We start from the raw sequence: 27562 nt of genomic DNA on the forward strand, positions 1-27562 counted from the left end.
CACTAATACTGTGAACCTGAGAGTCTCTCCCCACCCCGAACAAAACAGGGGTCAAAAAGGACACTTCTGAGTGCTTATTCAATGTCTGCTTTCCAGCAAGTGCTTAGGTATCTTTCATTTCCGTAAAGCCAGATTTAAAACACTAAAGCCTCTCCCCAACCAGGAACACTCCTCTGTTGACAGGAAATGAAAAAAGATGCCAGCTCTGCAAGAGGAGGAAGTTCAGTAGTGCCTTTGGTGAGGCTTCAGGTGCAGCAGCAGCAGAAAGGCAGACTTTCCAATAAGGATATCCTGGTGACTGTGCTGTGCCACTGCCTGGGATGCAAACCCCACAGCAGAACATCTGCACAAGAACTCCAGAGCTACCTCAAAGAAACAGTTCCTACAGTCCAGAAATCTCCCATCAATTGCAGCTGGTGTAAGGACACACGGCTCATAGAGGTGACTATTTTAGGCTCCCCTGCTAAACCTCACACATGCCTTCCACCACTCTCTCCTCCCAGAAAGCTGCCAGTCAGTATTGAAGGTCGCACAGGTACTCAGCCAAGTACAGGCTGTGCTCAGGAACAGGTTTATCCTAGCGTGGGTCATTTTGGTTTTGCCATTTCTCCTTGCAGTCCTCAGAGGTCAGGGTAGATGGGAAGGGTTAGCACGGTCTTCTGAAGGCCAGTCAGCCTGCAGCAAGAGGTGGCAGAGAGGTTTCGGCACCAGTTTCTGCACTGTGAGGCACTGGAGGAACACACAAGAACAATCTTCTGCAGAAACCTAGATTCCAGCAGGATCTCCAGCTCATCTCAGCCTCTGGGCCTTTTAATCTGCAGCAGCTACTGAGAAGACACTGAAAAGGGTTGGAGGCAAGGTTCTTGCAAGTAAAATTGAGCATGGAACAGTTCTCATAAGCATTATCAAATTATTTGTTTCTAACTCAAAGGATGGTATTTTTCCCCAGAGAGCTTACATGAAAGAACCCTCCCCCCTTCAGTACTGAGTGCTTACCTTCCTCATTCTTCTGATACCATTTCAAATCATACCTTGATGATCTGGCATCCTGGTTAGGTTGACCTGTGCTGACACAATGAATTCATCCATGTCTTACTGAATCCTCACTGTGTTTACCTTAACAGTGTACATTCTATGTTTTTGGGTCAAGATGCTTTACAATTCCCTCCCATTCAGCAATGGGAACTGCTGAACACCCTAAGCTGGAGGAAAATCCCAATTAAGATACTTAAGAGTTAGCAATCATTTCCCTCTGTGTTCTCTACCGAGAAAGAAGCCTGAAGTGCTCTGAACCCCAGACACAGCTGATTACTCTTTCTCTCAGTCAATGAAGCCATGTCATTAAAAACTCATCAACCATGAAATTCAGGCACAGTGCAGTAAACAATCGGTGGCCAAGTCAGTTTTGCTATCCTGTTGCTTGCTATTTTTACCAATCTAAGCCCTTTAGAGCAGCTGAATTTTACTTTCTTTAAGTAAAAGTTTGGAGCACTAGCCAACAAAATTCAGGTTAATTTTCTAATGAGCATTTTGTTTCCTCTACACACATCTGCACAATCAGCCACCTTAATTCACTCACAAATCAGGTTTAAATAAAGTCATGAATGTTGTGGGTTTCCAAGCCAATGAGACTGCATTTCACACTTCTGAAGCTATAATGATTAGAGAAAATATTTTTCCCAAACAACCAACCAGTGTCCTCACATGATCTCACCACTGCCAAATGCTGGAGGCTCATCACAGACAAAAGTTTGAGCCAGTAACACTGTAAAATAGTACCAATAATCTAAGATGGTACTATGGATATAGCTTATTCTGTGCTACAGTAAATCAATTTAAACAAGTATTATAAAGAATTCACCAGTAGTAGGGCACAGTATGACAATGCTATTCACCTTCTGTATATAAAATACAGATACATTTTTTGTATTTGGCCAGAGAAGCTGTAGATACTCCATCCCTGGCAGTGTTCAAGCCCAGGTTGGATGGGGCTTGGAGCAACCTGGTCTGCTGGAAGGTGTCCCTGCCTGTAGCAAAGGGGTTGGAACTGGATGAACTTTAATGTCCCTGCCAATCCAAACCATTCTGAGACTCTGTTTTATGTAATACAATGATCTGATTTAGCAGCAGACTAAAACACTTGCCCATGAAACCCCAGTGCCCAAAGTAGTTTCACAATCAGTATAGGGTGGATACTGTCATTGGTACCTGACCAACTGTCATGTGAGATGAGCTGACAACAGTTCAATCTGCTATAGAGCTGCTTTAGCACTGCTGTGTTTAGCAGACACATGCTTTGTAATGATTAATGTTTGCCAGGTTTAGTCAACTCAGGAAGCCAGATTAAAAAAGAAAGTTTTACCATCACTGGCAAGCAAACAAACAAGAACATCTGCACTTATCACTAACTTTAAACTCCACAAAAAGTCTTTAAAGACCAGATGAGGTCAAGAGCTAATAGGAATAAAACTATTTCTAGATTCAGAAACAACCACAGCACAGAATCTACCTATAACTACACTAGAATGTCACAGTATCACAGTATGTTAGAGATTGGAAGGGACCTCAAAAGATCATCTAGTCCAATCCCCCTGCCGGAGCAGGAACACCTAGATAAGGTTACACAGGAATGTGTCCAGGCGGGTTTTGAATGTCTCCAGAGAAGGAGACTCCACAACCCCCCTGGGCAGCCTGTTCCAGTGTTCTGTCACCCTCACTGAGAAGAAGTTTCTTCTCAAGTTTAAGTGGAACCTCTTGTGTTCCAGTTTGTACCCATTACCCCTTGTCCTATCATTGTTTGCCACTGAGAAGAGCCTGGCTCCATCCTCGTGACACTCCCCCTTTATATATTTATATACACTAATAAGGTCACCCCTCAGTCTCCTCTTCTCCAAACTATAGAGACCCAGCTCCCTCAGCCTTTCCTCATAAGGAAGATGCTCCACTCCCTTAATCATCTTTGTCGCCCTGCGCTGGACTCTCTCCAGCAGGTCCCTGTCCTTCTTGAACTGAGGGGCCCAGAACTGGACACAATATTCCAGATGCGGTCTCACCAGGGCCGAGTAGAGGGGAAGGAGGAGCTCTCTCGACCTACTGACCACCCCCTCTTCTAATACACCCCAGGATGCCATTGGCCTTCTTGGCCACAAGGGCACAGTGTTGGCTCATGGTCATCCTGCCGTCCACTAGGACCCCCAGGTCCCTCTCCCCTACACTGCTCTCTAACAGGTCGTTCCCCAACCTGTACTGGAACCTGGGGTTGTTCCTGCCCAGATGCAGGACTCTACACTTTCCCTTGTTATATTTCATCAAGTTATTCCCTGCCCAACTCTCCAGCCTGTCCAGGTCTCGCTGGATGGCAGCACAGCCTTCTGGCGTGTCAGCCACTCCTCCCAGCTTAGTGTCATCAGCAAACTTGCTGACAGTACACTCAATTCCCTCATCTAAATCATTGATGAATATATTAAATAATACTGGTCCCAGCACTGACCCTTAGGCACTCCACTAGATACAGGCCTCCAACTGGACTCCGCCCCATAGACTACAACTCTCTGGCTTCTCTCCTTCAGCCAGTTCGCAGTCCACCTCACTACCTGATCATCCAGACCACACTTCCTCAGTTTAGCTATGAGGATGCTGTGGGAGACTGTGTCAAATGCTTTGCTGAAGTCAAGGTAGACCACATCCACCACTCTGCCATCATCCATCCACTGTGTTATGTCTTCATAAAAGGCTATGAGGTTGGTCAAGCATGACTTCCCCTCGGTAAAGCCATGTTGACTGCCCCTCATAACCCTCTTATCCTTGATATGCCTTAAGATGGCATCAAGGATAAGGTGTTCCATCACTTTCCCAGGGATGGAAGTGAGGCTGACTGGTCTATAGTTACCCGGGTCCTCCTTCTTGCCCTTTTTGAAGACTGGAGTGACATTTGCTTTCCTCCAGTCCTCAGGCACCTCTCCCATTTCCCAAGACTTGGTAAAGATGATGGAGAGTGGTCTAGCAATGATTTCTGCCAGTTCCCTCAGCACCCGCAGGTGCATCCCATCTGGACCCATGGATTTATGGATGTCCAGATTGATCAACTGGTCTCTAACCCATTCCTCATGGACTAAGGCAAACTGCTCCGTTGACCTGACTTCATCTGAGGTCACCGGGGTACAGGGCTCTTCAGGACTGCCTCCGGCAGAGTAGACAGAGACAAAGAAGGCATTCAGTAACTCTGCCATCTCTGTATCTTCTGTCATCAGGGCACCCATCCCATGTCCCTGCTGTAAGTTTAAATGTCTGAAAATCTGAAAAGACTGACAATCACGAACACTGTGAAGATATCAAACAAGCTGAAATGAAGACAGACAAAGTATTTTTAATAAAAAAAGGTCTTTATTTCTTCAATACAAGGTAAACTACTATTGCAGCTTAAGACCAACACAAAAGTTGGACAGCAAATTGCTTAACAGTCTCCTAAAGGCTGAAAAAAAAGAAACCCATGAGAGCTAAAAGTTGTGCAATATTTCAAGTATAACATCTAAAAAAGATGAAATGATCCCTAAACTTATTAACTAAGTACCTCTGCTGAAAATGTATTAAAATCCACATTTGCCTGGATACCATCTTACCTTGTTGAGAAATACAGGTCTCCAGAAACTCAAGCATTCAACAGACTCTTTGGCCTGCCAGTATCAGGAAACTGTTTCATATATATGTATATGTGTGTGTGTGTGTGTGTGTATAATCCTTTCAAGTCAGGCATTCTGACAGGCCTCCATTTCCTTACAATCTGCATTCCAACTTAGACAAGCCCCCCTCCTGTATTTCAAAACCATTTCTTGAATAGCTTACTCAAGACATCCTTGTGCAAAATGGGAACTGGGAAATGGAATGAATGGTACAATTCATTCAGGAAGACAATACAGCCTTTTGTTTAGAAATTCAGCAGTGCTGGCAATAGTCATAAAAACGTTTAGGTTTACCAAACAGGAATGTATTTCACCTTTAAAACACTTGGAGCTTTTTTTTTTTTCCTTTTTTTTTTTTTTTAATATAGATTTGCTTTTATCTTAAAAAAAGGATGCCTGCAGTAGTAAGGAAACTGAATTTGCAATCACTTGTATTTATAAAAGCACACACATTCCTCCTTTTCTTACACTTGAAGATCAAGGGAATGTCTGTTTCATAATGTAATAGTAATATGCACAGTTTAAAATATTTTCTATTACAAAATACAGTATACAAGAGGGTGAGGCCAAAGTCTTATTAGCTGAATATATTCCAAAGTGTCAGCACTGAGTCATGTAAAAAAATCACATTACATGGTATGAATAGATGGGAATTTTTACAGCTTAAATGCTCCATTTTATTGGGATCAAAGGTATAATGTTTAATATTTTCAAGAGACTTCACTAAAACTAATGTATTTCCAAAGAAGGTTTAAAATACTTAAGCACAGGCATAGGTCATACCAGAACCTAGAACCCACTGCAATAACTAGGGCTACAGAAAGGATTAGAGAACTAACGAGTGCATAATGCACAAATAGAATGAGATGATTTATAGTATTTTGTCCAACGTGGAAAAAAAAAAAAAATCCCACGAGAACATAAAACTGAGGAACTTCCACGCTCCAAAACACTCCTTAGTAATTTGTCCTCTAAAACCAAAGTGAATCTAAAAGTACACGTCAGATCTCAATTTGGGAGGGCTGTGGTAGGGCAGGTGAGTGAGGGGAGGAAAAGCAACCAAAGAAAACCCCCAAAACACCATACCACCTCCACCCACCCCTAGCCTGCCTGCAACATTAACTGCAAGGCATCATAGTTGTAACAGACAGTATTTCTGCATAACCATCACGACTAAGGAGCACACTGCAACCATTATGTTTAAGACCTGTGCAGTCAATTACCAAAATAATATAAATTCTGAGCAAATCAATGTTGCTTCTTTCCTACATCAAAATACTTATTTTGCAAAGAATTTACTTTTCTTTAAGTATATGCACACTGACCTGCGCTTTCCTTACATAAGATTTTGAAAGGTTTCAATTTCAAAGCAGAAGCAATTTAGTGTCTTGGATCTCTGAAGAGTACCAGTCTTAAACATGCACGTTTTATATTTGAATCTACATGACTAACAGCATCTGAATGAGCATTATGTTAGAAATTTTAAGGCTGTATCTCAGTTTATACAAGAACAAATGGTAATGTTAAGAGTCTATGTATAAAATTCTATAAATAAAAATAGGAGTAAAGTCTGTTTAACCTGTACAGAGGGAGCAAGTGGATAAGAAAAGGAATCAGGAATTAGGTATTTCTATAAAGAATGCCATGTATTTTTACTAGAAACACAGATGACAAGTATGTACAACACGTAAATCTCCAATTATCCACATAGAACTACGAAAACATTTACAAGGGTTTGAATAGGCAACTAAACAATCAGGTAAAAAAAGTACAGTTAGAAAAACTAAGCCTCACCAATTTCAAAGGAACAAAACCAGAAAGCACTCACTCCTTTAAAGAAATAAACCAAGAATTTCAAGCTAATGCCTAAACTGAATAAGGTATCTTCCTTGTAACAAAACCAACAGCTATCCAAGCTTATAAGCCACTGTAAATAAAATGTCAAAAAAGTTCTGAGAAATGTTTTTCAAAATGCAAATCAGAACTAAAATTATTGGCACAGAAAGCAAAAAGGGAATGAGGGGAAAAAAGCCTGTACAGTTTCCAAAATGGTATGTTGTCCTTCTGAAGAAGTATTTTTGACCTGTCAAAACACGCAGTCCAGTAGAAATCTTACTTAAAAAAACCCCAACCCTCTACTTCTTAAAAAAAAAAAAAAAAAAAAAAAAAAAAAAAAAAAGAACCTCCAGAAAAAAAAGTTTCTGTTGCTAAAGCACTGCCACCTCTAAGTCACTACTTGTTGGTTTTGTCTTTCAAGGTAAAGGACACAGCCTTAAGATAGTATTTTCAACATTACTTATAAACATCAGTATTTGAAAGAAATACAGTTATTTCCTCACAGAGTACTTTGTCCTTTCATCAGCAAAAAAAAGAGGTGAAACACCACTGAACAAATAAAGAGCACAGCAGTAGCCATTATGGCATCATCACCAGCCCGTAAGTTACCAAACTGCTGTTTCCTGAGCATGCACAGGAAATTGTCGGCAACATTTAGTAAATCAAAACCCAGTAAAAATTCTACTACAGATCCAGTTACACATAATGTGCATTAGGCATACATATTCCTTTTTGGTGTCTATCAGGGTCTTTGGATTTTTTTCTGTACATTTTTTGATTCATTAAAAAAATTCTAACAAATGAAACTCACAATAACAAGAGAGTATTATCTAAATTGCAACACAGTAAATTTATCAGTTAAATCTAAGTATTCAGAACAGGCAGAAATAAGGGGCTTAATATGGGGATCTCATCTTTCAAGTCACAAAGATCACTCATTTAACTTACGTTATTTCCCCCCTGCTACTCCCTCCCTGCTATTTCCACTGCCAGCAATGGAAATCTGTACGCGAGTGAGAAATTACACTGTGTAAAACAAGTAACAGTCCCCTTAAATCTATTTCAATGTGGAGTAAAATATCAGTTCCTGCATAAAATGCTTGTACATTTACTTTTTTATTTTAAGATTTAATATATCTATGCAATGGAACATTACTTACCTGCTGCCTCTCCAGTATTAGCTATTCCCCACGTATCAGCTACAGGCAGGTTATTTCTTCCTTAAACTTATTACACATAGCAGTAAACAATGTTTTTAAGTAAAGAAAAAAAAAGTTACAACAGTACTGTTTGTAACCAAGACCTATTCACAAAAAGCAGGAAATGAGTCATGACTTGTTTGATACAACTTTCAGTTTTACAAAATTTTAAAAGGCAGTTTTCATTTCCAAACAAGATTAAACACGTCAAATATCTTCTCAGTAGCAAATAGTTCAATGAACACCAGTGATCCCATGCATGAGGAACTGAAGTACACAATTTAGGGGGGCAAAAAAAAAGCGGGGGGAAGAGTCTGAGGCTGTAGCCAAGTCCAACAGCATCAACCTGGCTGCAGGAAACCTGGCTGAGTGATAGGTGACAAAATTATTAGAGCATTTTAGACTTATGCAAAACTTCTGCAGTTGCACAGGCTACTGGTCCCAACTCAGTAAAGCATAAAAATCACTATGTATGCAAAGAAGGTACTTAAAGCGTATGTTTACACTCCTTGAAATCTATGGAATGTAAGCACACACTTTAAATGCTCTGGAAAACCAAACTGATTTAAGTGCTTTCCTGAACAGGGTTAACATCTTAGGTCAGCTATAAAAATCTTCAAAATTGGTAAAAAAAGAGATAAAGAGTAGTCTAAGAGTTGCCTCTTAAAGCCATCTGAGGTCTTGAAACTTAACTTAAAACATCAAGTGCAGCTATTTGAATAAGAGGAAACTGCAAGAATAGATCTGCTGCATAACGATTTAGAACAGACTAGAAGTAAGCCTTTGTGCAAGGCTGCCAGATACTAAGTTTTTGAAACTTACAGGAACTTTCTATTTGCTTGAATGTCAGAATTTAATTTCAAACCAATTCTTCAATTTGAAGTGAACTTTCACTGCGAGCTCCAGTAATTTGTTTTTAGGTAAATTTACAAAACCTCATCTGACAGATGTCATTAGCACCACTTTTTGCTAAGACATTTAAATATTGCCCATCACTTCACTTAACAAGGACATACAAGTGTACCTTCTCTTGTATATGCATGTGTGAATAAACCCCAAAGTATTAAGAAAATACCAAACCCATAAAGTCTGAAAAATGGAAGCATCTTGTTTCTTCTGGCATATTTCTAATATACAACTATGTACAGACTGCTACAGCCTTGGGGGTGGACAGGGAACACACGCAAGCACTATTACTATAAAACTGTAAACAACTGCAGGGTTTGGTTTTGTTTTTTAAACCTAATCTTTCCACCCCTTATTATGGCCAGTTTAAATTCACATAAACAGTTTAAGTTTATATTAACTGTAGTGCCAATCAGGATCAAGGCTGTATGACAGAAATTTACAGACCTGGGACCACCTCTCCTCAAAACAGGCCACAAAGAGCTGCAGTTTTTACAGTTTTATATGTCAATCAGCAAATTCACAAGCCACCTAGGTAAACACTGCTAGAAAGCAAAAATAGCTTTGAAGGTTTTATGTAACCATCTATTTTCATATCAAAACTGAATGTGTGAGAGCAACATTAGTATGTTTAACTCACTGAATGCAAGATTAGGTGGAGGCATATGCAAGAACTATTGCAATGTTTTTAAAAACAGCATCAACGTTTTCATTGTAACATTACCTTTAAATATTGCTGAACACAAGACTTTCCCTGAGGTGTAAACATCAAATAACTTGAACAGCTTTACACATCAGCCCCATTAAACAGTTTATTACAACACTACATCTACTGTAATCAGTGGTGCTGTGTACAGACATTATCATATGAACAGTTTAACATGAACAAACTACTATAAAAACAAGCATTTACTTGACTTTTTCCAATTGCTTGCACATTATAATTGCCAAATGTATATAACCAGTAATAAAGTTGCAAAAGCTATAAGGTTTAAATCACACAGGTTTCCCTCAAACAAAACAGTTAAGCAACATAAGAAAGTAAAAGAGCTACTGGTTACCATGTATGCAGATTTGCTTTATTCAGATCTATTCCTGTTCATTTTATCCATGAATCCTTACAGGCTCAGTTCAATCACATGAAGCAAACTGCTGGACAAGCATCTTTCCTTGAAGAATGTATCTTGTCTTGCACGCTGTTCCTCTTCCTTCAGCTGTAATGTGTCAAAATTTGTGATGTAGATTTTGCTAGTCCTCATAATACACAGAAAATTGTTGGCTTATCTATACATACACAAGTCGTGCATCTACTTCACCAGAATGTAAACTAACACAAAATACCCAGAAGCAGTAGCTACTTGTTTGTGCACGAAACTGTTTTCTAATACAACAGTTAAAAAGAAAATTAATGTTGTTGTACAAAGTTGAAAGCAGATAAATTTCACAGATGAAGAATTGAATGATAAAGGGAGAAATAGCTACCGTTCCTGGGACTGATAGAAACATTTATATAGAATATTACCTAAAGTATGCATTCTGGGAGAGTAAACGAACAAGCATGTAAGGTAGTTTTACCACAACTAGAGCTTTACATTTTTACCTGCCCACTTACAGGAAGTTTTAAGCCGATTTGACATTTAAATAATGCACTGGTTGTATAATGAAGTGGATGGCTCACAGCTCAGTAACATTTAAAAGTGCACAGATGCTGATACCAGTACTTGAAAATGTTCAGACTAGTGGCAAGCAGGATGGGCTTCACATCTAAAAATACACGCTCGCAGTTTAAACACAAGAACCCACTTTTTGAATAATACAATATAGATTTGTAGGTTTCCTCACTTACTTGCCCTAGGGAAAACTCCAAGCCCTGCTTCTTATCTCATCTACTTTGGCAAATTAAGGAACCACACTGTTCAGAGTTAATGACTTTAAGAGTTCACAAGATACTTGGGATGGTATAATTCCATACACTGGATTTCAGTTGAATTCCATTACAGAACAATTACCTATCTTCATTTCATTAATAATCCACAATCTCAACATTCAGTATTTTCAAAATAATTTAAATCAAATTGTTCAAAAAACCAACACATTCAACTGTTCATTTGAGAACCAAGACATTTAGAGGAGCAATTTCATGAACGTGCACCAGTCACAGCTGTCAAATATTCTTCTACTAGCATAGTAATTTTAAAGCAGTCGGGAAAACAAAGTGCTCAATTTTTGCATGAACAATCGACACATTTCTTCTTCCTCTCCTCAAAGTGACCGATAATTGTAACTTTGAAAACCAATGTATAACCAGGTATGCTACAAGTATGCACGCAAATTAATCCAAATCCAAAGCAGCAACTCGAATTTCCTTTCTTATTCACAGACTTTATTCTCAAGTCCCAAATGTATCAACCAGTAACTGCTTTTAGGGAAGATCCTTCCCCAAAAGACCAAAATTTCCATAGGTGTTACACACTTTTAAAAATAATTAGTAGCAAAGTGACAAAGCGCTGCCTCCACAAGATGTGTTCAGAGTTACAAGCTAAGTCAGCACAGAGGGGAGAATCTGTTTTTTTAGTGGAGAAAGTAAGTATATGACAGCTGTGAAACTGCATATCAGAATTTGCTGCTCTCATCATACAATTCCTGTGGCAAGAATTACGGATCTTTATCATTTCTATGGCAACAGTTAGCAGATCCAAAGCATCATATATATGATTTATAATGCTAGCATAAGAAAAGATTCAGTTCCTGGGAAGAATTTGCTAGATTTGCACAGGTAGTTATGGAACTACAAGAACTTTAAAGAACGAATGATAAACTGGATTTAGGATTAATACTTTTAATTATTGGGCTCCTAAAATGATCAGCACCACACTGATCCTTCATTTAAACAACATGACCAACTAAAATCCAAGGTGGTGTACGTTTTGGTTCCAAAGTATTCTGTCACTATATCTTGGCAAAACTGGAAGCCTTTGTGGTTCCAAAAGGAAGAAATAGATCTGTATGGATTATACCTTTATGATCAACCCTTTTCAGTATTCTACAAGCAAGTAGAATACTGAAATAAGAAACAACTTTAATAAAAAAAGTTAATCTCTAGTCAGTACTTCTTGGCAATGCTGTTTTCCATCTGACTAGGCTCACATAAGCTATCAGTCCCAAGCATGAGTTAGGTTTGTACAATTTAACACCGTACAGCAATCAGTTTCTCAGCATTTCTATGAATAAAGCCCAAATTTCAGACTTATCTGTTTAATAGGTATTTTCTCGTTTAAAAGTTAGTTCATGCCAGAACATTACACAAATTAAACCCCGAACTTAAGTGATCAAACATTTTTGTATTTATGCAAGATGCAACTTGAGCAACTTCCCCTCCTAAGACAGACTCTTACAACAAAATCCAATAGATTTCTTATATATGTAAAGCATCTTGCAGTAGCAACTCTATTTTTTCCCTTTAAACCCAATTATCCAAATAAGCATAAAAAAGCTTTAAACAGCTTTCAGAGGTGTAAAAATATACAGTACTTTAAAGCTGTATGTGCATACACCTGTTGAGTTTTGTTATAGTGTCATTTCTGATATTTTCAGAGATTGAATTTCAATCTCCCAACATATTCACATTTCAGTAAAATGCATGATACACATTTGTCACTATATCCTAATATGTCCTAAGAATTACTTCAGGTAATTCTTCATTTTATTTTATTCTATACACAAAGAAAAATACACAAAGCAAAAATCCCACAGAAAGTAGCATCAGCTTGAAAGCCAAAATTTGTTTTAGCTTAACCTACATTCCAGAACATCACAAACCTCCAAATACTGTGATGCTTTAGCTATAATACAGTGAGAAAGAAGCAATTTCAAGCTTGACTCTATATTTGTTTTTCTGCATGTAAGCCGAGATACAGATGTGATTCTGTTCACCATACATGTACAGACTATTTTGCCACCACTAGTACCTTGTTCCATTAGTTGCATATTTTTTCCCCTATTATTAGTGTACTTACCTGGTATCTTTGTTCAATCTTAGTGTATAAGATTGACACCAGAATAACTTCCTGGTTTTGTAAATAATTTACATTGGAAGAAAAAGAATGCTCCCCAACTAGGTTCATTCATAGTATGTCTGTCTTTCTCCTACTATCCCCCAGCCCGTCTATTCACCAAAAATAACTGATGAAGAGAGGTATGTTCAGAAATCTCAATCTTTAGTTTACAAATTGAAAAGATGTGAATTATTAGCAATATCTTTCACATTAATATATGAGGAAGACACAGAAAGGTAGATCAGGCTGCCACAGGAAAACATAAAAATGAAGATATATCATGTATCTTTCTCCTTTTTTTTTTCTTTTTTGGGATAAAACCAAGTCTTAGTTCTCAAACCACAATGAGCAAAACAAAGAAAATGATTATTTTATTTTTTAATCGCTGGAGAACACTGCATCAAACTAACATTTTCACTTGCAAATAATCTCCATTTCAAATGCTGTAAAGCCTTAAAGTTTCTTGGGGAACTTTCACATGGCTCAAATTTGTCAAAACCACTGCTTTCACAAACAAAGAAAAAAACACAGGACATGGGGAAGACAAATATATGTGTGTGCCTAAAGACACCTCAGAAGATATCAAAATAACAGCAACATGGTAATGGAAAAAATTAATAGTAAGTTACAGTTATGCATTTGAAAATAGCATAATATTTTCAGATTTTCAAATCATCTTATCTCACCCTCAAGAAAATGAGAGAAGTCACTGATACTTAAGTAACAAACTGTATTTCTGTAAAGCACCAGAACAGTCTTAAAACAGTTTTTAAGCAGCACATGAAACAGTGGCACTGCTTGCCTCATTCACTCTGTGGTGCACTTCAGGTACTGAATCAGCTGCACAAAGAAACTGTTTCCCTGAAGAATTCTATATGCAATAGAACAGTGCCAGCCCCGCACATGTGCTTCCTCAAAAATATGCATTTTACAAAACAGATGAAGAAAATAACACACATAATAGCTTAATACTAAGAAGATCTGAAATAATCCTAGATAGGTAAATATACCCAGGTCTTGAAAAATGCTAGCACATGATTTATGGAAAATTCTGTTATTAACCAGAAGCTTATTATTAAACTAACTTACAAAAGTAGGCCTTTTCCTGTTAATTTACGAGATTTCTTGAAAAGGCCAATTTCATACTTGATGTTTAAGTGGCTGTTACAGGATGGTTCTTACTTATACAAGCAAAAATATAATGAGTATTACTTAAACAATCAGTACCATTTCAACTCCTACTGGCAGCAAACAACAAAAAAAAATCCAACCATGTTACTTCTTAGACCTCTCCAAAGCTTGAACTATTTCAGAGAGAGCTGACAGCAGCTTTTGAAAAAGCATATGAGCCTCAGCCTTTAGATTATTTTGCTTACAGTGGTTTGAGAGCAGAAAAACCAGAGGAAAAGCATGAAATATGGAGTACACAGTCTACATACATATCAACTGTTACAATGTTGTGGTTTTGTCTTTGCAATTCAGTCCAAATCCAGTTTAAATAGGAAATAATCAACCCAGTAACAAAAACATAAAATGAAGAATTTAACATTCAGCAGTTATAGAAATTCAGACAGATTAAGATTGGGACAATGCATCAGCTAGAAATACATCATTGAGTATCAGTTAAACTAAAAAAAAAACCCAAAAAAGTAAAATAATATCTGTCTAAAAAAATGAGTCAGGACTCATGCTGATGAAGTTACATTACTATTCTGTTTGTACACACTAATTTTGCTGTTAATCTTTCTAAATATAATCCTATCAGGTTCTTAGTATTCTTGACTAATACAGGTTAGACATTTGAGTTAAATCCAGTTCTCTTTTATACCTACAGGCTTTCTATAAGCGAAGGCAAGATGTTTCAAGGAAGCATGCAGCATATAGTAATTCTGTGGAATGGATTATCAACGTACACAAAGCCTTACTCAAGTGAAGGCATAAAAATCTTGCAAGTATACGATTTTAAATCACGAAGTGTACAAACAGAAGTGTAAATACCTGCTATGGTACATCTAAACGTTTTAATTTTTAATAGAGTTTATTATTATAAACACATTTAGTAAGTTATTCCAATTTAATCCATCTCTATAAATGTAATACAGTACAAACTGAATTTCACTGTATACAAAAATGTTCACAATGGACCTTTAAAATCCTTCTAAACTTTAAAAAAATGCCAGTACAGTATCACAGTTATGACTACAAGTACACAGTAAGGAGTACAGGTGCCATTCATAGGGGCAGGCACAGAGGCAACGTCATGTTATCTGGCAAAACACAGTAATACGGGGAGTAACTCTTTTCAGCTCTGCTAATATTTATTAAATGATTGAGACTGTTAAATCCAGTTATGAATATTAATCAAGGTAAAGAACAAAATGAAAAATGTATGGCAACATACACCTTAGTGAAAATGAAACATACAAACCAGGAGATAACTGTATTTCTTTGGGGTATGTGTGTATAAATACATAAAACCAAAAACTACAATAAAGCCCTTCTTCATTAAGACGGCAACAAGACAAAATGTTTACAACTTAACTTTAAAATAAATATACCAAATGCTTTCATTTATTATCAGAATACTAAATTTGCCCTTTAAATCAACTTCCTAGGACCTATTTTCTTCTTTGCACAAGGGAACCTTACCTATGTAACCCCTCTGAAAGAGAATTCCCAGCACACAACAAAGTTGAAGGATATTGCATATATGTCTCACCTAAACTGAGACTGAAGCCACAGTCTCATTTTAAAATTATGCTCTGTAAGTCATAAAATGCAACCTAATACTATTTGATACGTTTTGTTGGGGTAACAGGGTAGGGAATCTGTAACTTGGCAAACAAATGCCACATCTACATGCACAATGCTAAACACACAAAAATGAAAGCTAGATTAATAAAGTATGCCATGGGTAAAAAAAAAAAAAAAATTGATCTTAAATTCCAGGTTATTAACAATTTTTAGTATGGCTTGCTCATCTCCACCAGAAGGAAAACAGTCTGGAAATACATCCATCACCCAGCTCAATGGTTAACAACAACTGTTTGCAAATACCACAAATACTCGCTTATCATAAAAGGTAAAAAGCCAGTTCAACAAAAGAAACTATAATTACTTTAGTTAAATCTCTATTTTTATGTTCTAGTATTTCACAATTAAGAACCACAGTTTCTATTTTATGCAGTTCCAGAAATATTCCTACCAATCCATTTTCTATGACAAAAAAGTGGCATTAACAAATATACTGCCAACTTGATTTCAGCTGCCACATTTCACCTTCCTATTTAAGCCCTTGACTGCCCTCCTTTAGGCTGGTTACTGTTTTATGTATCCCCTATTTGCATATAAACTAAAGACAACAACCCACTTAACAGACTGGAGCATTTAGCATCAGAATTTGTTCTTTCCCAGAGGAGTCAGTAACACAAAAGTCTGACTAAAAACCTGGTATTTAAATAACACAAAATTATCTTTTCATTTAGGAAGATACTACATTTTATGTGATTTCCTGAAAACTTTCCTCTAACTTCTGTAAATGAGCTTCCCTGAATAAATACCACATGCAAATCTGAAAACTAAATCAGAGGCTAAATGTAAGAAATGGAAGTCTGGCAGACAGGCAAGTCTGCAAGCTTCAATTTCAGTGCAGATGTAGCATGAAGTTTTAAAAAGAGAAAAGACCACTGCAGAGAAACTAATAGGTAGTTAATAGTAATTAATAGCTTTTTCCAATTGTCAAATATAAGGAATCATGGGTAGCTTGAATTCCCAATCTCCAAAATGGCACAATATATGTGATGAACATTTCTATGTATTTTAAAGCCCTCAGCAGTACACTGAAATAAGCCTGCTACTTTGCAGCTATCTAGAGGGTTGATGCATGCAGATACATGAAATAAAAGAACACATTAGTTTGTGAACAACAAGAAAAGAAACAATCCCTGTGTCGTACATTTGTTAATTAGTCTTCAGAAAATTACTGTCACAGAGGGGAATGAAAAATCAGGGTGGTGGGGAACAACTGGGTGTAAATCTTATTAAAGCTAACACCTGAATTTAGCTTGAAGACAGAAGATACTGGCAGGTCACACTGCATAGAATAAAGAGCAAAGTCTGGCTGTATTTCCTGAATTTGGGGAAAAACTCACACTGGGAAAGCAAAAAAAACCCCAAACCAAACCAAAACCCAACAAACAAAACCCCCAAGAGCCCAGTGCCATATTCATGCAAGGACATCAACTGTATGTACACACATGTTCCCTAAACTGAAATAACACATGACATATGAAGGGCTAAAAGCTGCAGTCCTTACACAAGGAGATATTAAAATACGAATTTAGTACTTGAAAATACCAGTAAGAAATAGAACCATAAATTTCACATAATCTTCTAAGATTACAAAAAGAGCAGACATATTAGTCTGGCTTACTCCGTTCATAAAAACTGTAAACATTAATACAACCTAAAATTAAAAAGGCAGCATGCAAACTGCAGAAGAGAAGCACACAAACACTCCCTCCCTCCCAAGACCAGTTACCTGTTGTTACTTACCTACATTCATGTCAGATGCTGCAAGAAGAAAGCGATTCAGTACATACTGCAGGACCACTTAAATGCAGACATTAATGGTGTAAACAATCCCAAACCCAAAGTAGTTACTTTTACTAAGTCAGTAAAGTTGAAAAACAGGAAACAAATGCTCACCTTTAACGATGACGATATTCTCTCTCTCTGTCTCGTTCTCTGTCACGATCTCTGTCACGATCACGATGCCTCTCTCTCTCACGGCTTCTTTCCCGGTAATAGTCATCATGACGATCTCTACTACGTGATTTGTGGCGCCTACTTTTCTCTCGTGACCTACTGTGGTCCCTCTCTCTGGATCGCTCACGTCTTCTAAAAGAAATTACTTCATTAAATTTTTCTTCATAACACAAGCCACCCGCATGCCAATTTTGTATTATGAGTATGGATTTGATCGAAAAGGGATACAAGAGAAGCATCTGTTCACTGTGATGCAGATGTGTTTCTGTATATAACATGAAAGATGACATAAAAAGAAGTGACTAAGAACTCGGAGATAGCAAGGTGCAGAACCACTAAAAAAGCACATCGCCAAAATGGAGGATGAGATGGCTGAAATCAGCTGGGGGAACACACCATACCTCAAATGATCACTACGACATGGCTGCTAATCTGTGTACTGAAAGTATGTGCCAAAACCAGCTGTCTTTGCATCTTTAATATTCAAGGCCAACTACACTACTGCTACAGTAGTCTAATGAAACAGAACCTCAGTGTTTGTCTTAACACCAAAAGGGGTGTTATTTATGTTCTTAAAGAAATACCTATGTCTTATTTACACTAGATAGAAGAGCCCATGAATTTGAAATCTACCTACTCTAGATTTTTAGACTGACAAAGGACCACAGGCAAAAATCATTCTGCTCAGCTTCCCCCCCCCCCAACTCAAGTGTATTCCTACTGAGACAAGTATGGAGAAAATTAGTTTTAGGCAAAATGAAAACTGGAATCAAATATCCTCAATCTTAGTTTTCAATAGCAAATTATAATGGAAATTATGCACTGTGCCTCTTAATTGATAAAGGACAATTCAATTCTGAAGTTTACAAATTGCAAGAGTACCATGTAGGAAAGGATACCAAATAAAATTAAGAGTTAAGTTTAGGCTAGTCAGATCAATTTTGAGAAGAGAGCTAATGAAAAGGCAGCTAAGTCTGGGGAAACCCCTATTTGGTTCTTGCACAACTCAGCAAATCACTAAGCTTCGTACATGACAATTTCTTCTCTGTGAACTAGTCCTGCACTACACCCTCCCTTTTATAAGTTAGGGCAGATGGAAGAGGAAAGTTTTACCTGGATCCAGAACCATAAGACTTTGACTCAATTCCATGAAGGCAGTCCTGGAGAGAGCTAATAAGTACTTTACAGCGATCATCCGCAGATACTTTGGACTGTTTAATTAAGGAAATTGCAGTTACCAAGGTCTCTATAGCACTTCCATAGTCCCCTGAAAATGACAGAAGATCATGATCAGAAGATAATGCAAATTAAACCAATGAATTTTATCTGTAATAGTATTACCATTTTAAGTCTCTTCTCTACAACAGCCAGCCAGAAAATTTAATGAAGAACCAAGTATTAGGATACTGTCCAGATCAGTACTCAGAAGGCATTCTCAGAAACTATCTGGATCACGGTACAAAAATCAGTCATAGCTTGTACCTAGATTCAGCCTCCTTTTAGGAAAGCGTGGCTTCAGGGCTGCCAGTTTCCCAATAGAGAAACCATAAACTCTTTCCAGTTGGGTAGCAAACACATTAATAAAGTTTACTAACCAGCACTGGCATCTGATACAGCTCTCGAAATGGCACTGCTTGAGATTGCCCTATTTCTATTCATGATTTCTTCAAATTCTGCTTCACTTAGAGGTGTCCTTGCAGCATCCATTTCTCTGCAAGCAATAAAATTAATATTTTAAAGGTTAAAAAAAAAAACCAAACCCCACAACTTTACAAGATATCACTGCAGTTTTAACTATCCAAGTTTGCAACTTCAAGCAAAGTGACAAACAGAAAAGAAAGCAGGATCTGGGTTTGGTTTTGATTTCTGTTTTTGTTAAGGAACATGTTACAGTATAACATCCTGAAAGCTAAAAAATTAAAATAAAAAATAAAAAAGTAAAATAAAAAAGTAAAATAAAAAAGGTAAACAATTCAGACATTGCTGTATAAGCAGACTTATTCTTGTTCATCCCATCTATTTGAAAGATTCAGCAGCACTCAATATTTTGCTTTACAAATACTTATAATTTTCATAAAATCCTTGAAGGTATGAAAGTAGATATTATCTCAATTGAACAGATGTGGAAATACATGTATGTAGGCAATGCGACTTTGAGCAAAAATAGAGATCATTTTTATAATACTGGAATTAGAACTATATGATCCTGTTTTCCAGATCTTAACTAAGACTAGAATGCTGTAACTTACGAAAAGCAAACGTAGTCTATAGTATCTTTAGAACACTCAATTTTCTGAATGATACTTCAACATTTTACAACTTATTTTAGGGTTTTATTTCTGGTCAAGTTTCAAGGTGCTCCAATTTGATCTCCAAACCGGTCACAGTAAGGAGGAAGCAATAAAGCAGAATCCTTGTACCCATTACACTTTTTTTTACTTTAATCATTAGCGACCTTACAGGGTTTCCAAAGTAACAGAAGGTAACCTATACAAAAACTTTCCCAAAAGTTTTGCAGTGTCCCATTAGCCAGTCTGGGTATCATATAGAAAAATTTGGAGACGTGTTAGAAACAAATGTTGAGACTGGTAAACTGCCCCACTGCCTGAACAGTGTTAGTCCTTCTGGTAGAGAGAAAATGCAGAATAATAAGCAATGCTATCCTCTTAATTGCAAGAAGTGGAACAAGATCCTATAGCCAGTTTAGCATAAGAGGAAATGTCTAAAAATTCATACCTCCCTGAGTTTTGAGTATTATTTTTCGTGTGCCTCCCATAGAATGGAATATGTAATTTTTCTCTTATGGACATGTTATTTCCAGTGAAACGCCTATGATATATAATTAATGACAATTTAAATAGTTATGGATTATAGTTTTAACATTATTAATGAAAAATACTGGACAGTAAGTTATACTGTCCTATTCCCACTCCTTCCCTCCCCAGACATTCTACAAACTGTAGACAACCTTGATCAATCAACACCACATATATTTTTTTAATATTTCAGGCAATTAAGCCAAATGCTTGATTTTCTATAGTTTGTTTGAACATAGTATGTACAGATGCATGGGGGTTTAAAAACTTTGTTGATAAAAGAAGGATCAAAACAAAGTGTCCTTGCAGAAAACATTTTAAGCAAGAGAAATCTGTCATGCTAGCAGTATAATCACACCTCAAAAACCCAAATGTAACTTTGCAAAAAGTGTCTTTCTTACAATTTATCCCAAAATTTTCCATGACAAATACAAATATGGTGAAAATCAAGAAACAGCAGCAAGGCAGAGATGTTTAAAAGCACAGATGAAAAAGATGTTTCAAACAAGATGTAAAAAACTTGACAAGTCAAGTCAAGAGAGACTCAAGAACTCCATCCCAGACAGGATTAATCATAGGAAAAGCCAAAGCTACAAACACAGCATGATTGCACCAAATAAGCAGACGCATCTTGACAGGGAAGTAAAAGTCTTGCCGTAAATTCACACCTGCATTTTGAGACAAAGACTAACTTCGAATTGAATCCCGAAATAAAAAAGGGGCAAGCAGAGCTGATGAAAGATGGAAATGGTATGAGTCTGGTATGGCACTGTACTCGACATATGCACATAATCAAAAAGGAGAACTCCAGAGCATTCTAAACAGACAGCCTGCAAAGCACGATAATAAAGGTGCAAGTCAGAAATTTAAGACGGAAGCACAGCCAGAAGCTGCTGCGTAAGAAGCGATGTAAGTTTACATGTAGAACACATGGAATGATTACGCTGCCAAATACAACAGTGAAAACAAACAGTTCAGAGCTGAAAAGTGAAAGTGATTACTGATGTTGCATTTCAAAATTTTCTTACTACTACAAATGTGCGTGACAGATATTTCAGTGAAAAAGCGCGAATGAGAAGACTGTCTGGATCCTTTCCAGCCCTATTTTTCATTATTTCTAATATTTGCATTAAAAGTGCTTCCTACAAGAGGAATAAAATCTGCTATCAAGCACATTACATCAAAAGCACTCACCTTCCAGGTGGCCCATAGTCACCTCTGTCATATGGTGGAGGTCGGCCATATGGATCTGTTGGAGGTGGGCCACGGCTGTCTGAAGTAGGTATGCCGCTATTGGCAGGTGGGGGGAAGAAAGCTGGATTCACATGTGGTGCAGGTGGTGGAGCACCTGGAGGTGGCCCAGGGAGATGAGGAGGAGGAGCAAGAGTCAGGGGTGGCCCAAGAGGGCCAGGTGGACGAGGGGGAAACGGACCCGGAGGTGGAGGTGGACCCTGCTGAGGTGGTGGCGGACCTGGTGGTGGCCCATAGCCTGGAACTGGTGGTGGAGGACCTGGAGGAAGAGGCCCAAGTGGAGGCTGACCAAAAGGCTGTCCTGGAAACAGAACTGGTGGTGGTGGACGGTCCCCACGATTAGGAGGTCCAGCTAATGGAGGTGGGAGGACCTGACCAGGAGGTGGGGGGCCTGGTGGGCCTGGTGGGCCAGGAGGACCTAGAGGTGGACGTGGGGGAGTTTGTCCAGCTAAAATAAAAGGAGAAAAAAAAAAAAAAGAGAAATAAAGTAGAGTTAATAAATATAAATAAATACTTAGTGAAATAATTAAATTTCTGGCCTTTTTGTTTTATTCTTAAACAACAAAACACCAGAAACACCCCTCACTAAACAATCTGCAACTCACACAAGACATGCACAGTCCCACTTTGGGTCCAGTAGCTTAGAAAATTTTTAACAGCTGCTTGACTGTCAATATCTGAAGAGAACAACATTAACTTGAAAACTGACAACTCACCCCCCCAGTCACATAATCACCTGCTATTGTTAGCAACACCCCCAAAATCTTACAAAAAGGAAAAAATATTGCATCCTGCTTACACCTGCAGCTATAGTCTTTTATATGAGGCATAAGATACAACGTATATTAAAAATTTGGGGAAAGCTATATTGGAGAAGATAAGGTAAATGCAGTATTCAAACCTACTTTCAGGTCTTCATTAGTGGTTTTTCAATTGTTAGTAAGCAATCTACTACTGAATGACATTTATTATAAATACTTAAGCTGAAATAAGAACTTCACTGCAACACAAGCCTGACTGTTCTGCCATATCAGACACCTGACTAAACACGAACACTTCCTCTCCAAATCTGTTGTATTCAAAGTGCCACCTAACCCACCACTGGCCACGAATCAAAGCTGAATTCCTGATGGCGTGCAAACTTGTAACGCAGTATGGAAAAGTTACTTTATACTCTGCAACACAGGCATACTCACCCCATGTAGCAAATCTGTTCGACACTGAGCTAATAGCAAGTCTACTTGCCAACAGGATCAATCTGGCTTTTTCATAGTTTAAAAGTACATACATTGACACATTATAAAGACAGTTTCTAGAAAATGTTATTACATTGCTGTCAAATTTAGGAAATACAACTTGTTTGAATATCAACAAAGGAATGTTGTAAAATCCTACAGTCCAGCTGTGTTCACTGATTACAGCACACAACTGTCTTGATCTTATTAATTTCCCAAATATGTCGCACTAATACAAGAAAACACAAATGAAACAAACTACATATGAATTATTTTACCTGGGAAAGGTGGTGGGGGCCCTCCTGGCCCTGCTGGTCCAGGGAATCTGTCTCCACCTGGAATGGCACCTGGAAAACGGCCTCGCCCTCTGTTACTAGGTGGAAATGCTGCACGTGAGCTTCCTCCTGGGGGACCAGCTTTACCTTCCCCAGACATCTGGCCAGACTGTGTGGCTGCAATGGAAAGGCAAAAGTGTAACTACATAAATCAAAATAGGTGAAAGCTTTTCAACACTTGACCTAAAGTTTTACACAATGATAAAGCGTGACCTTATGAGCACCAACTTCTTCCTTGGTACCCAAACCCAAAGCATTTGTGGAAGAGTAAGTGCCTTGCCAAAATATGGCAGTGATCTACTATGCCCCATACTAATGAAATGGCACCTGGGGAGACTGTCAGTACTTCCTCTAACACAGCCCAAGGCCACAAACAATTAGGGCTGGGAGCCACAAGACAAGGTGCTGGAGGAGAGCACAACACAGAATCCCTTTTCTCCATTCTGTCATAAGCACCGCTTGTCCAGACATCAGAATTTAGTCCAGTTTGTCCACAAATGTTAAATTCCTTAATGCTTCTGGGCTTTTGTGTGTTTGGGTGTTTTTTTGGTTGGCTGTTTGTTTTTTTTTAAGATTATATCCACAAGAAATTGAGAAAGCTTCTCCAACTCTAACACAAGAGTTTGACAAAGCTAGAACCTTCTGTCAGGGAGTGCTGTCTCTTGCCAAATCAGTAGCTCTTCAGTGTATTAAGTGTTTTGTTTTGGCTTTTTGTTTGGTTGGGTGGTTTAGTTTTGGGTTTTTGTTTGGTTTTTTAAATTCACTTTTATTTCAGGGGATCATCTCTAAGCAAAGATGCAACCTCATTCGCCTGGACTGTAAACACTTCATAGCTGTTTCAAACTGTAAAAATTATCACAAGCTGAGAGGAAAAACTGCCATGCTACTTTTGGAATAAACAGCTTTTTCAAGGCAACACGTAAGAAAGGCTTACTTTTCCTTGACTGCATTTCAAACTGACTCAGAAATTGTTTATTACATGGAGTTACAACAGGATTCTGCCCATGCAATTCTCTTTTAGGCAACAAATCCATCAACTTTTTGGAGGATGCTTCGGATCCCACACCCACAAGGGCAAATCTAAAAGGAAGGGGGAGAAAAAAAAAAAAAGTTACACCACAATCTTTCCATTTCCTGGATATCTTGAGGCCTCATGAAAAAGGTTAAACACAGTAAACAAAAAAATACTTGAAAACTAGATACAGAAATTGTCCCATGGGTTGTAGTCCAGCTTTCAGAACAAATGAAATAACTCATTCTAGGACATAAGAACCACCAAAAGTACAAGACGCATCAAAATGTATCACAACAAAGGCAGCTTTTTGGTGGAATATCACTATATATGAACTCATATGACCATGTTATTATTAAGCATTCAGTGTGTTCTCATTACTGCTAAGGAGAAAGGCACATTTATGCAAAGACTAGGTTGCCAGTGAAAAAATGGGCTCAAGGACTCACTTTCAACAGTTAATGGAAAATAAAGATGTAAAAAAAGATTTAATAATGGCAGCTGGAGGAAGTATCACCTCACCATCACACAAACTGAAATCCAGGAACAGTCTTAATGAAGACGGCCAAAAAGACACAACTCACAAAATAATGAGACACACAATGCCATCATAAAAATTTATGCCTGACATTTAAGTCATGAATATGAAACAATATACGCATTCCTTGCTGCACATCAGTAAAGATTATCAGTTCCCTTACTGACAGTTATGAAAACTGAAAATTCTTTCCCCCTTTCTACCCTCTCAAACTTCAGGCCATTTGCAGAACAAACAGATGAGGAGTTCTTACCCTTTAGACTGGCCATTAGCACGGTTTTCAAAAAATTTTATCTCCAAAATATCATTCACCCCCAGTGAATGAACAGCTTCAGTCAGGTCTTCATCTGTCGTCCACTGAAAATGATTTTTAATATTCAGTTATAAAAGCTTATCTAAAACACCAGGAAAAGGACAGCTAAGTTTTCCATGGATTCTTCTGGGTGTGTGAAGTTGGTCAAGAGGAATACTTTATTCAGGTTGTCAAAGTTTTTTGATTTTTGGCAAACAGTCATTTGTACTTTACAATTCTCAGAAAATTAATCTAAAAGATATACACACTTGCCCATATGGTATACTGTATCACTCCCTCCACATAGTACACCAGTTACAGTATGCCCCAAAAAACTGGATTTGGATTCAAGTAACTTTTCTGAGAATACAAGTCTTAAACCGGACTATTCCAACAACTTACTTTTTCCACATCCAATCCATTTTTCCTCCCCGATTCTATTATTTCCACACAAATGTCAATTTAAAACACCGTATTAACCAGGCGCTCTATGAGAGCTTTGACTAGTGAGAGTTTAGTGAACTACATATTATGTGCACAAAATCAGCAGGATTTACAGACAAAAGGCGGCAAACTAGACAAAAACTACGCTTAGAAACAACTGCTTCCACTTAACCAAACCTACTTGCTATAACTTGCTATTAATGACTATGTAATATTTAACAATTTCACTCAACCTAAGATACACAATGACACTAACACTATTTTCTTCCTACTTCGGTAACTCCTAACACTTCTTTAAATTTCAAATGGGAAGTGTAAAGTAGGCTTCAAAGATTCTGAACTACTTAATCTGACCTCACTCAAATCAAGGCTTCCTTTAAAAACTCAACAAATTAAATTTGTTTAGAGCTAAATGCAAAGAAGAGACATGACAGCAACACTGAAGTAGATAAATGCACTTTGTGGCTAACTTCATTTGTGAAGCCAAATAATGAATAATGGGCACAAATTGCTGAACACTGGCCGACTTGCTTTAAAAACCATGACACTTGACTTGGGTGAGTTCAGCTAATTCATGTGCTTTTTACAGATACCATTCATTTCAGAATGGTACAACTGTTAAGTCAATAGCTGCTTTACTTACCTATTAGTTCCTGATATTAAGATCCTGCAATAATTAATAAAAAAACCCGAACACCTCAGCACCTATAAACTATTCTTTTTCAAGTCTAGTACCAGTAAGAAATTAATCAGAAGGGAAAAGTTCTTGAATTAGAATTTTGCAAGTGTGGATCTGGAAGAACCAGGTATCAACTTCTCTTAATTCAGCTACTGACCAGCTCTTGCACTTTGTTTGCTTAACTGCAATTGAGTTTAAAATACTTCAGTGTTAGTAAAATTAAGCCTCAAGGGCAACTGCTGTTCAGTGAGTTATCCCACATCTGCAGCTCCTAGGAGAAATAAGCCTCAAGGCAGATACCTGAAAACAGTTTTGTTGCAAGAGTCACTCCCTGGCAAAAAGGGAAGTGGAAAGTGGCCCTGGGAAAATATGGAAAGTAATTTCAAGAAAATCCCAGAGAACCTTCCAGCTCCTTTTTAAACTAAAACCTGCAGGAAGAGTTTACTGTAATTTGGGTTTGTTCAGTAGCCTTAAAGTATCTGCAGGCATGAAGTATTTCACAGTTCAAGCTTGTTTTCCATTCAGTTTTCTGAAAACCTTAAGAAGACAGTAGCACAAATAACCCTTCGTAACACTTAAAACATCAGAGGGAACTTTAAATTTTGTATTTACTGAAGGTTTCCTTGATTTTGAGACATCAAGACAGCTCCAGTCAGACTCACTGCATTTCAGGGTTTTTTGCTGTTTTTCCTTTTGCCTACCTGCTTTGCTATATGCTCAGCATTGCATATAAACCAATTTTAAAGCCAAAAATATTTACAAAGAATTAATGTCCATAATTTAAAAATTCCTGGCTACACGTAAGTAGTAATAAGCTACTTACCCAAGTAAGATTTCCAATGTACAAGGCAATTCTCTTTCCAGTATATGTATAGACAACATTTGGTGCAGCTCCTTTACCTACATCATCCCCAACAGATGGTGGGAGAGAATCCATGTAATCACGATCTTCTGGAGCATCTCCATTATTTGCAGATGGAGAAATTACATCATCATACAAATCAATTTGATCATGGCCACCATATTCAGCTTCCTAAAACACAAAAAGACACCCTAATTATATTTAACATTAAACCTCTTGAAACTTGCTTGAAACAAAACGCTGTGATAACTGCCACGTTCCACAGACATGGTAAGTCTGATCTAACACCTACGTAACATCCCTGCTGAAAAGCTAATCCCTGGTTTCATTCACATTAAAGTATATAAAATTCTCATGACTTCTATCATATTCTAAACTGACAGGAGGAAAAAATCCAAAACCACCAAAACCCTTAAAGTACTTCTGGCCACTGTTTTGCATTACAGTACTTCAGCCCTTGTAATATAAACAGAAATCCATTATTCTTGGACTAAAACCAAAACACAGCACTGTACTAGCTACTAGGAAGAAAATTAACTCTATCCCAGCCAAAACCAAGACAGTATCCATCCCTCTCTCTCTCTCTCATTTGTGTCATGCCCAGGACCCACACTTTCCAATGCATCCGAGTTAACCACCATCACTGTTCCTGTCTT

The 27562-nt window shown here is 37.7% G+C and overlaps 1 protein-coding gene across 9 annotated transcripts in view; it reads right to left on the reverse strand.

Moving 5' to 3' along the window:
- Positions 1-516: 516 nt before the first annotated feature.
- CPSF6 (cleavage and polyadenylation specific factor 6) overlaps positions 517-27562 on the reverse strand; it is a 38997-nt gene continuing 11951 nt past the window's right edge. Inside the window, exons 2-12 of one of the 9 annotated variants that reach the window (XM_080612115.1) lie at positions 26868-27077; positions 24883-24986; positions 24014-24159; positions 23023-23196; positions 21453-21957; positions 20179-20271; positions 19038-19153; positions 18556-18709; positions 17383-17574; positions 17230-17247; positions 4378-9834 (exon numbers count right to left, since the gene is read on the reverse strand). In XM_080612115.1, the coding sequence (XP_080468241.1) occupies positions 17385-17574; positions 18556-18709; positions 19038-19153; positions 20179-20271; positions 21453-21957; positions 23023-23196; positions 24014-24159; positions 24883-24986; positions 26868-27077 (1692 nt within the window). In that variant the 3' untranslated portion in view covers positions 4378-9834; positions 17230-17247; positions 17383-17384. The other 8 variants (XM_080612117.1, XM_080612116.1, XM_080612118.1 and 5 more) reach the window with 8 other exon arrangements.

Source organism: Psittacula echo, assembly GCF_963264785.1.
Source record: "Psittacula echo genome assembly, chromosome: 1".
Lineage (NCBI taxonomy): Eukaryota > Metazoa > Chordata > Aves > Psittaciformes > Psittacidae > Psittacula > Psittacula echo.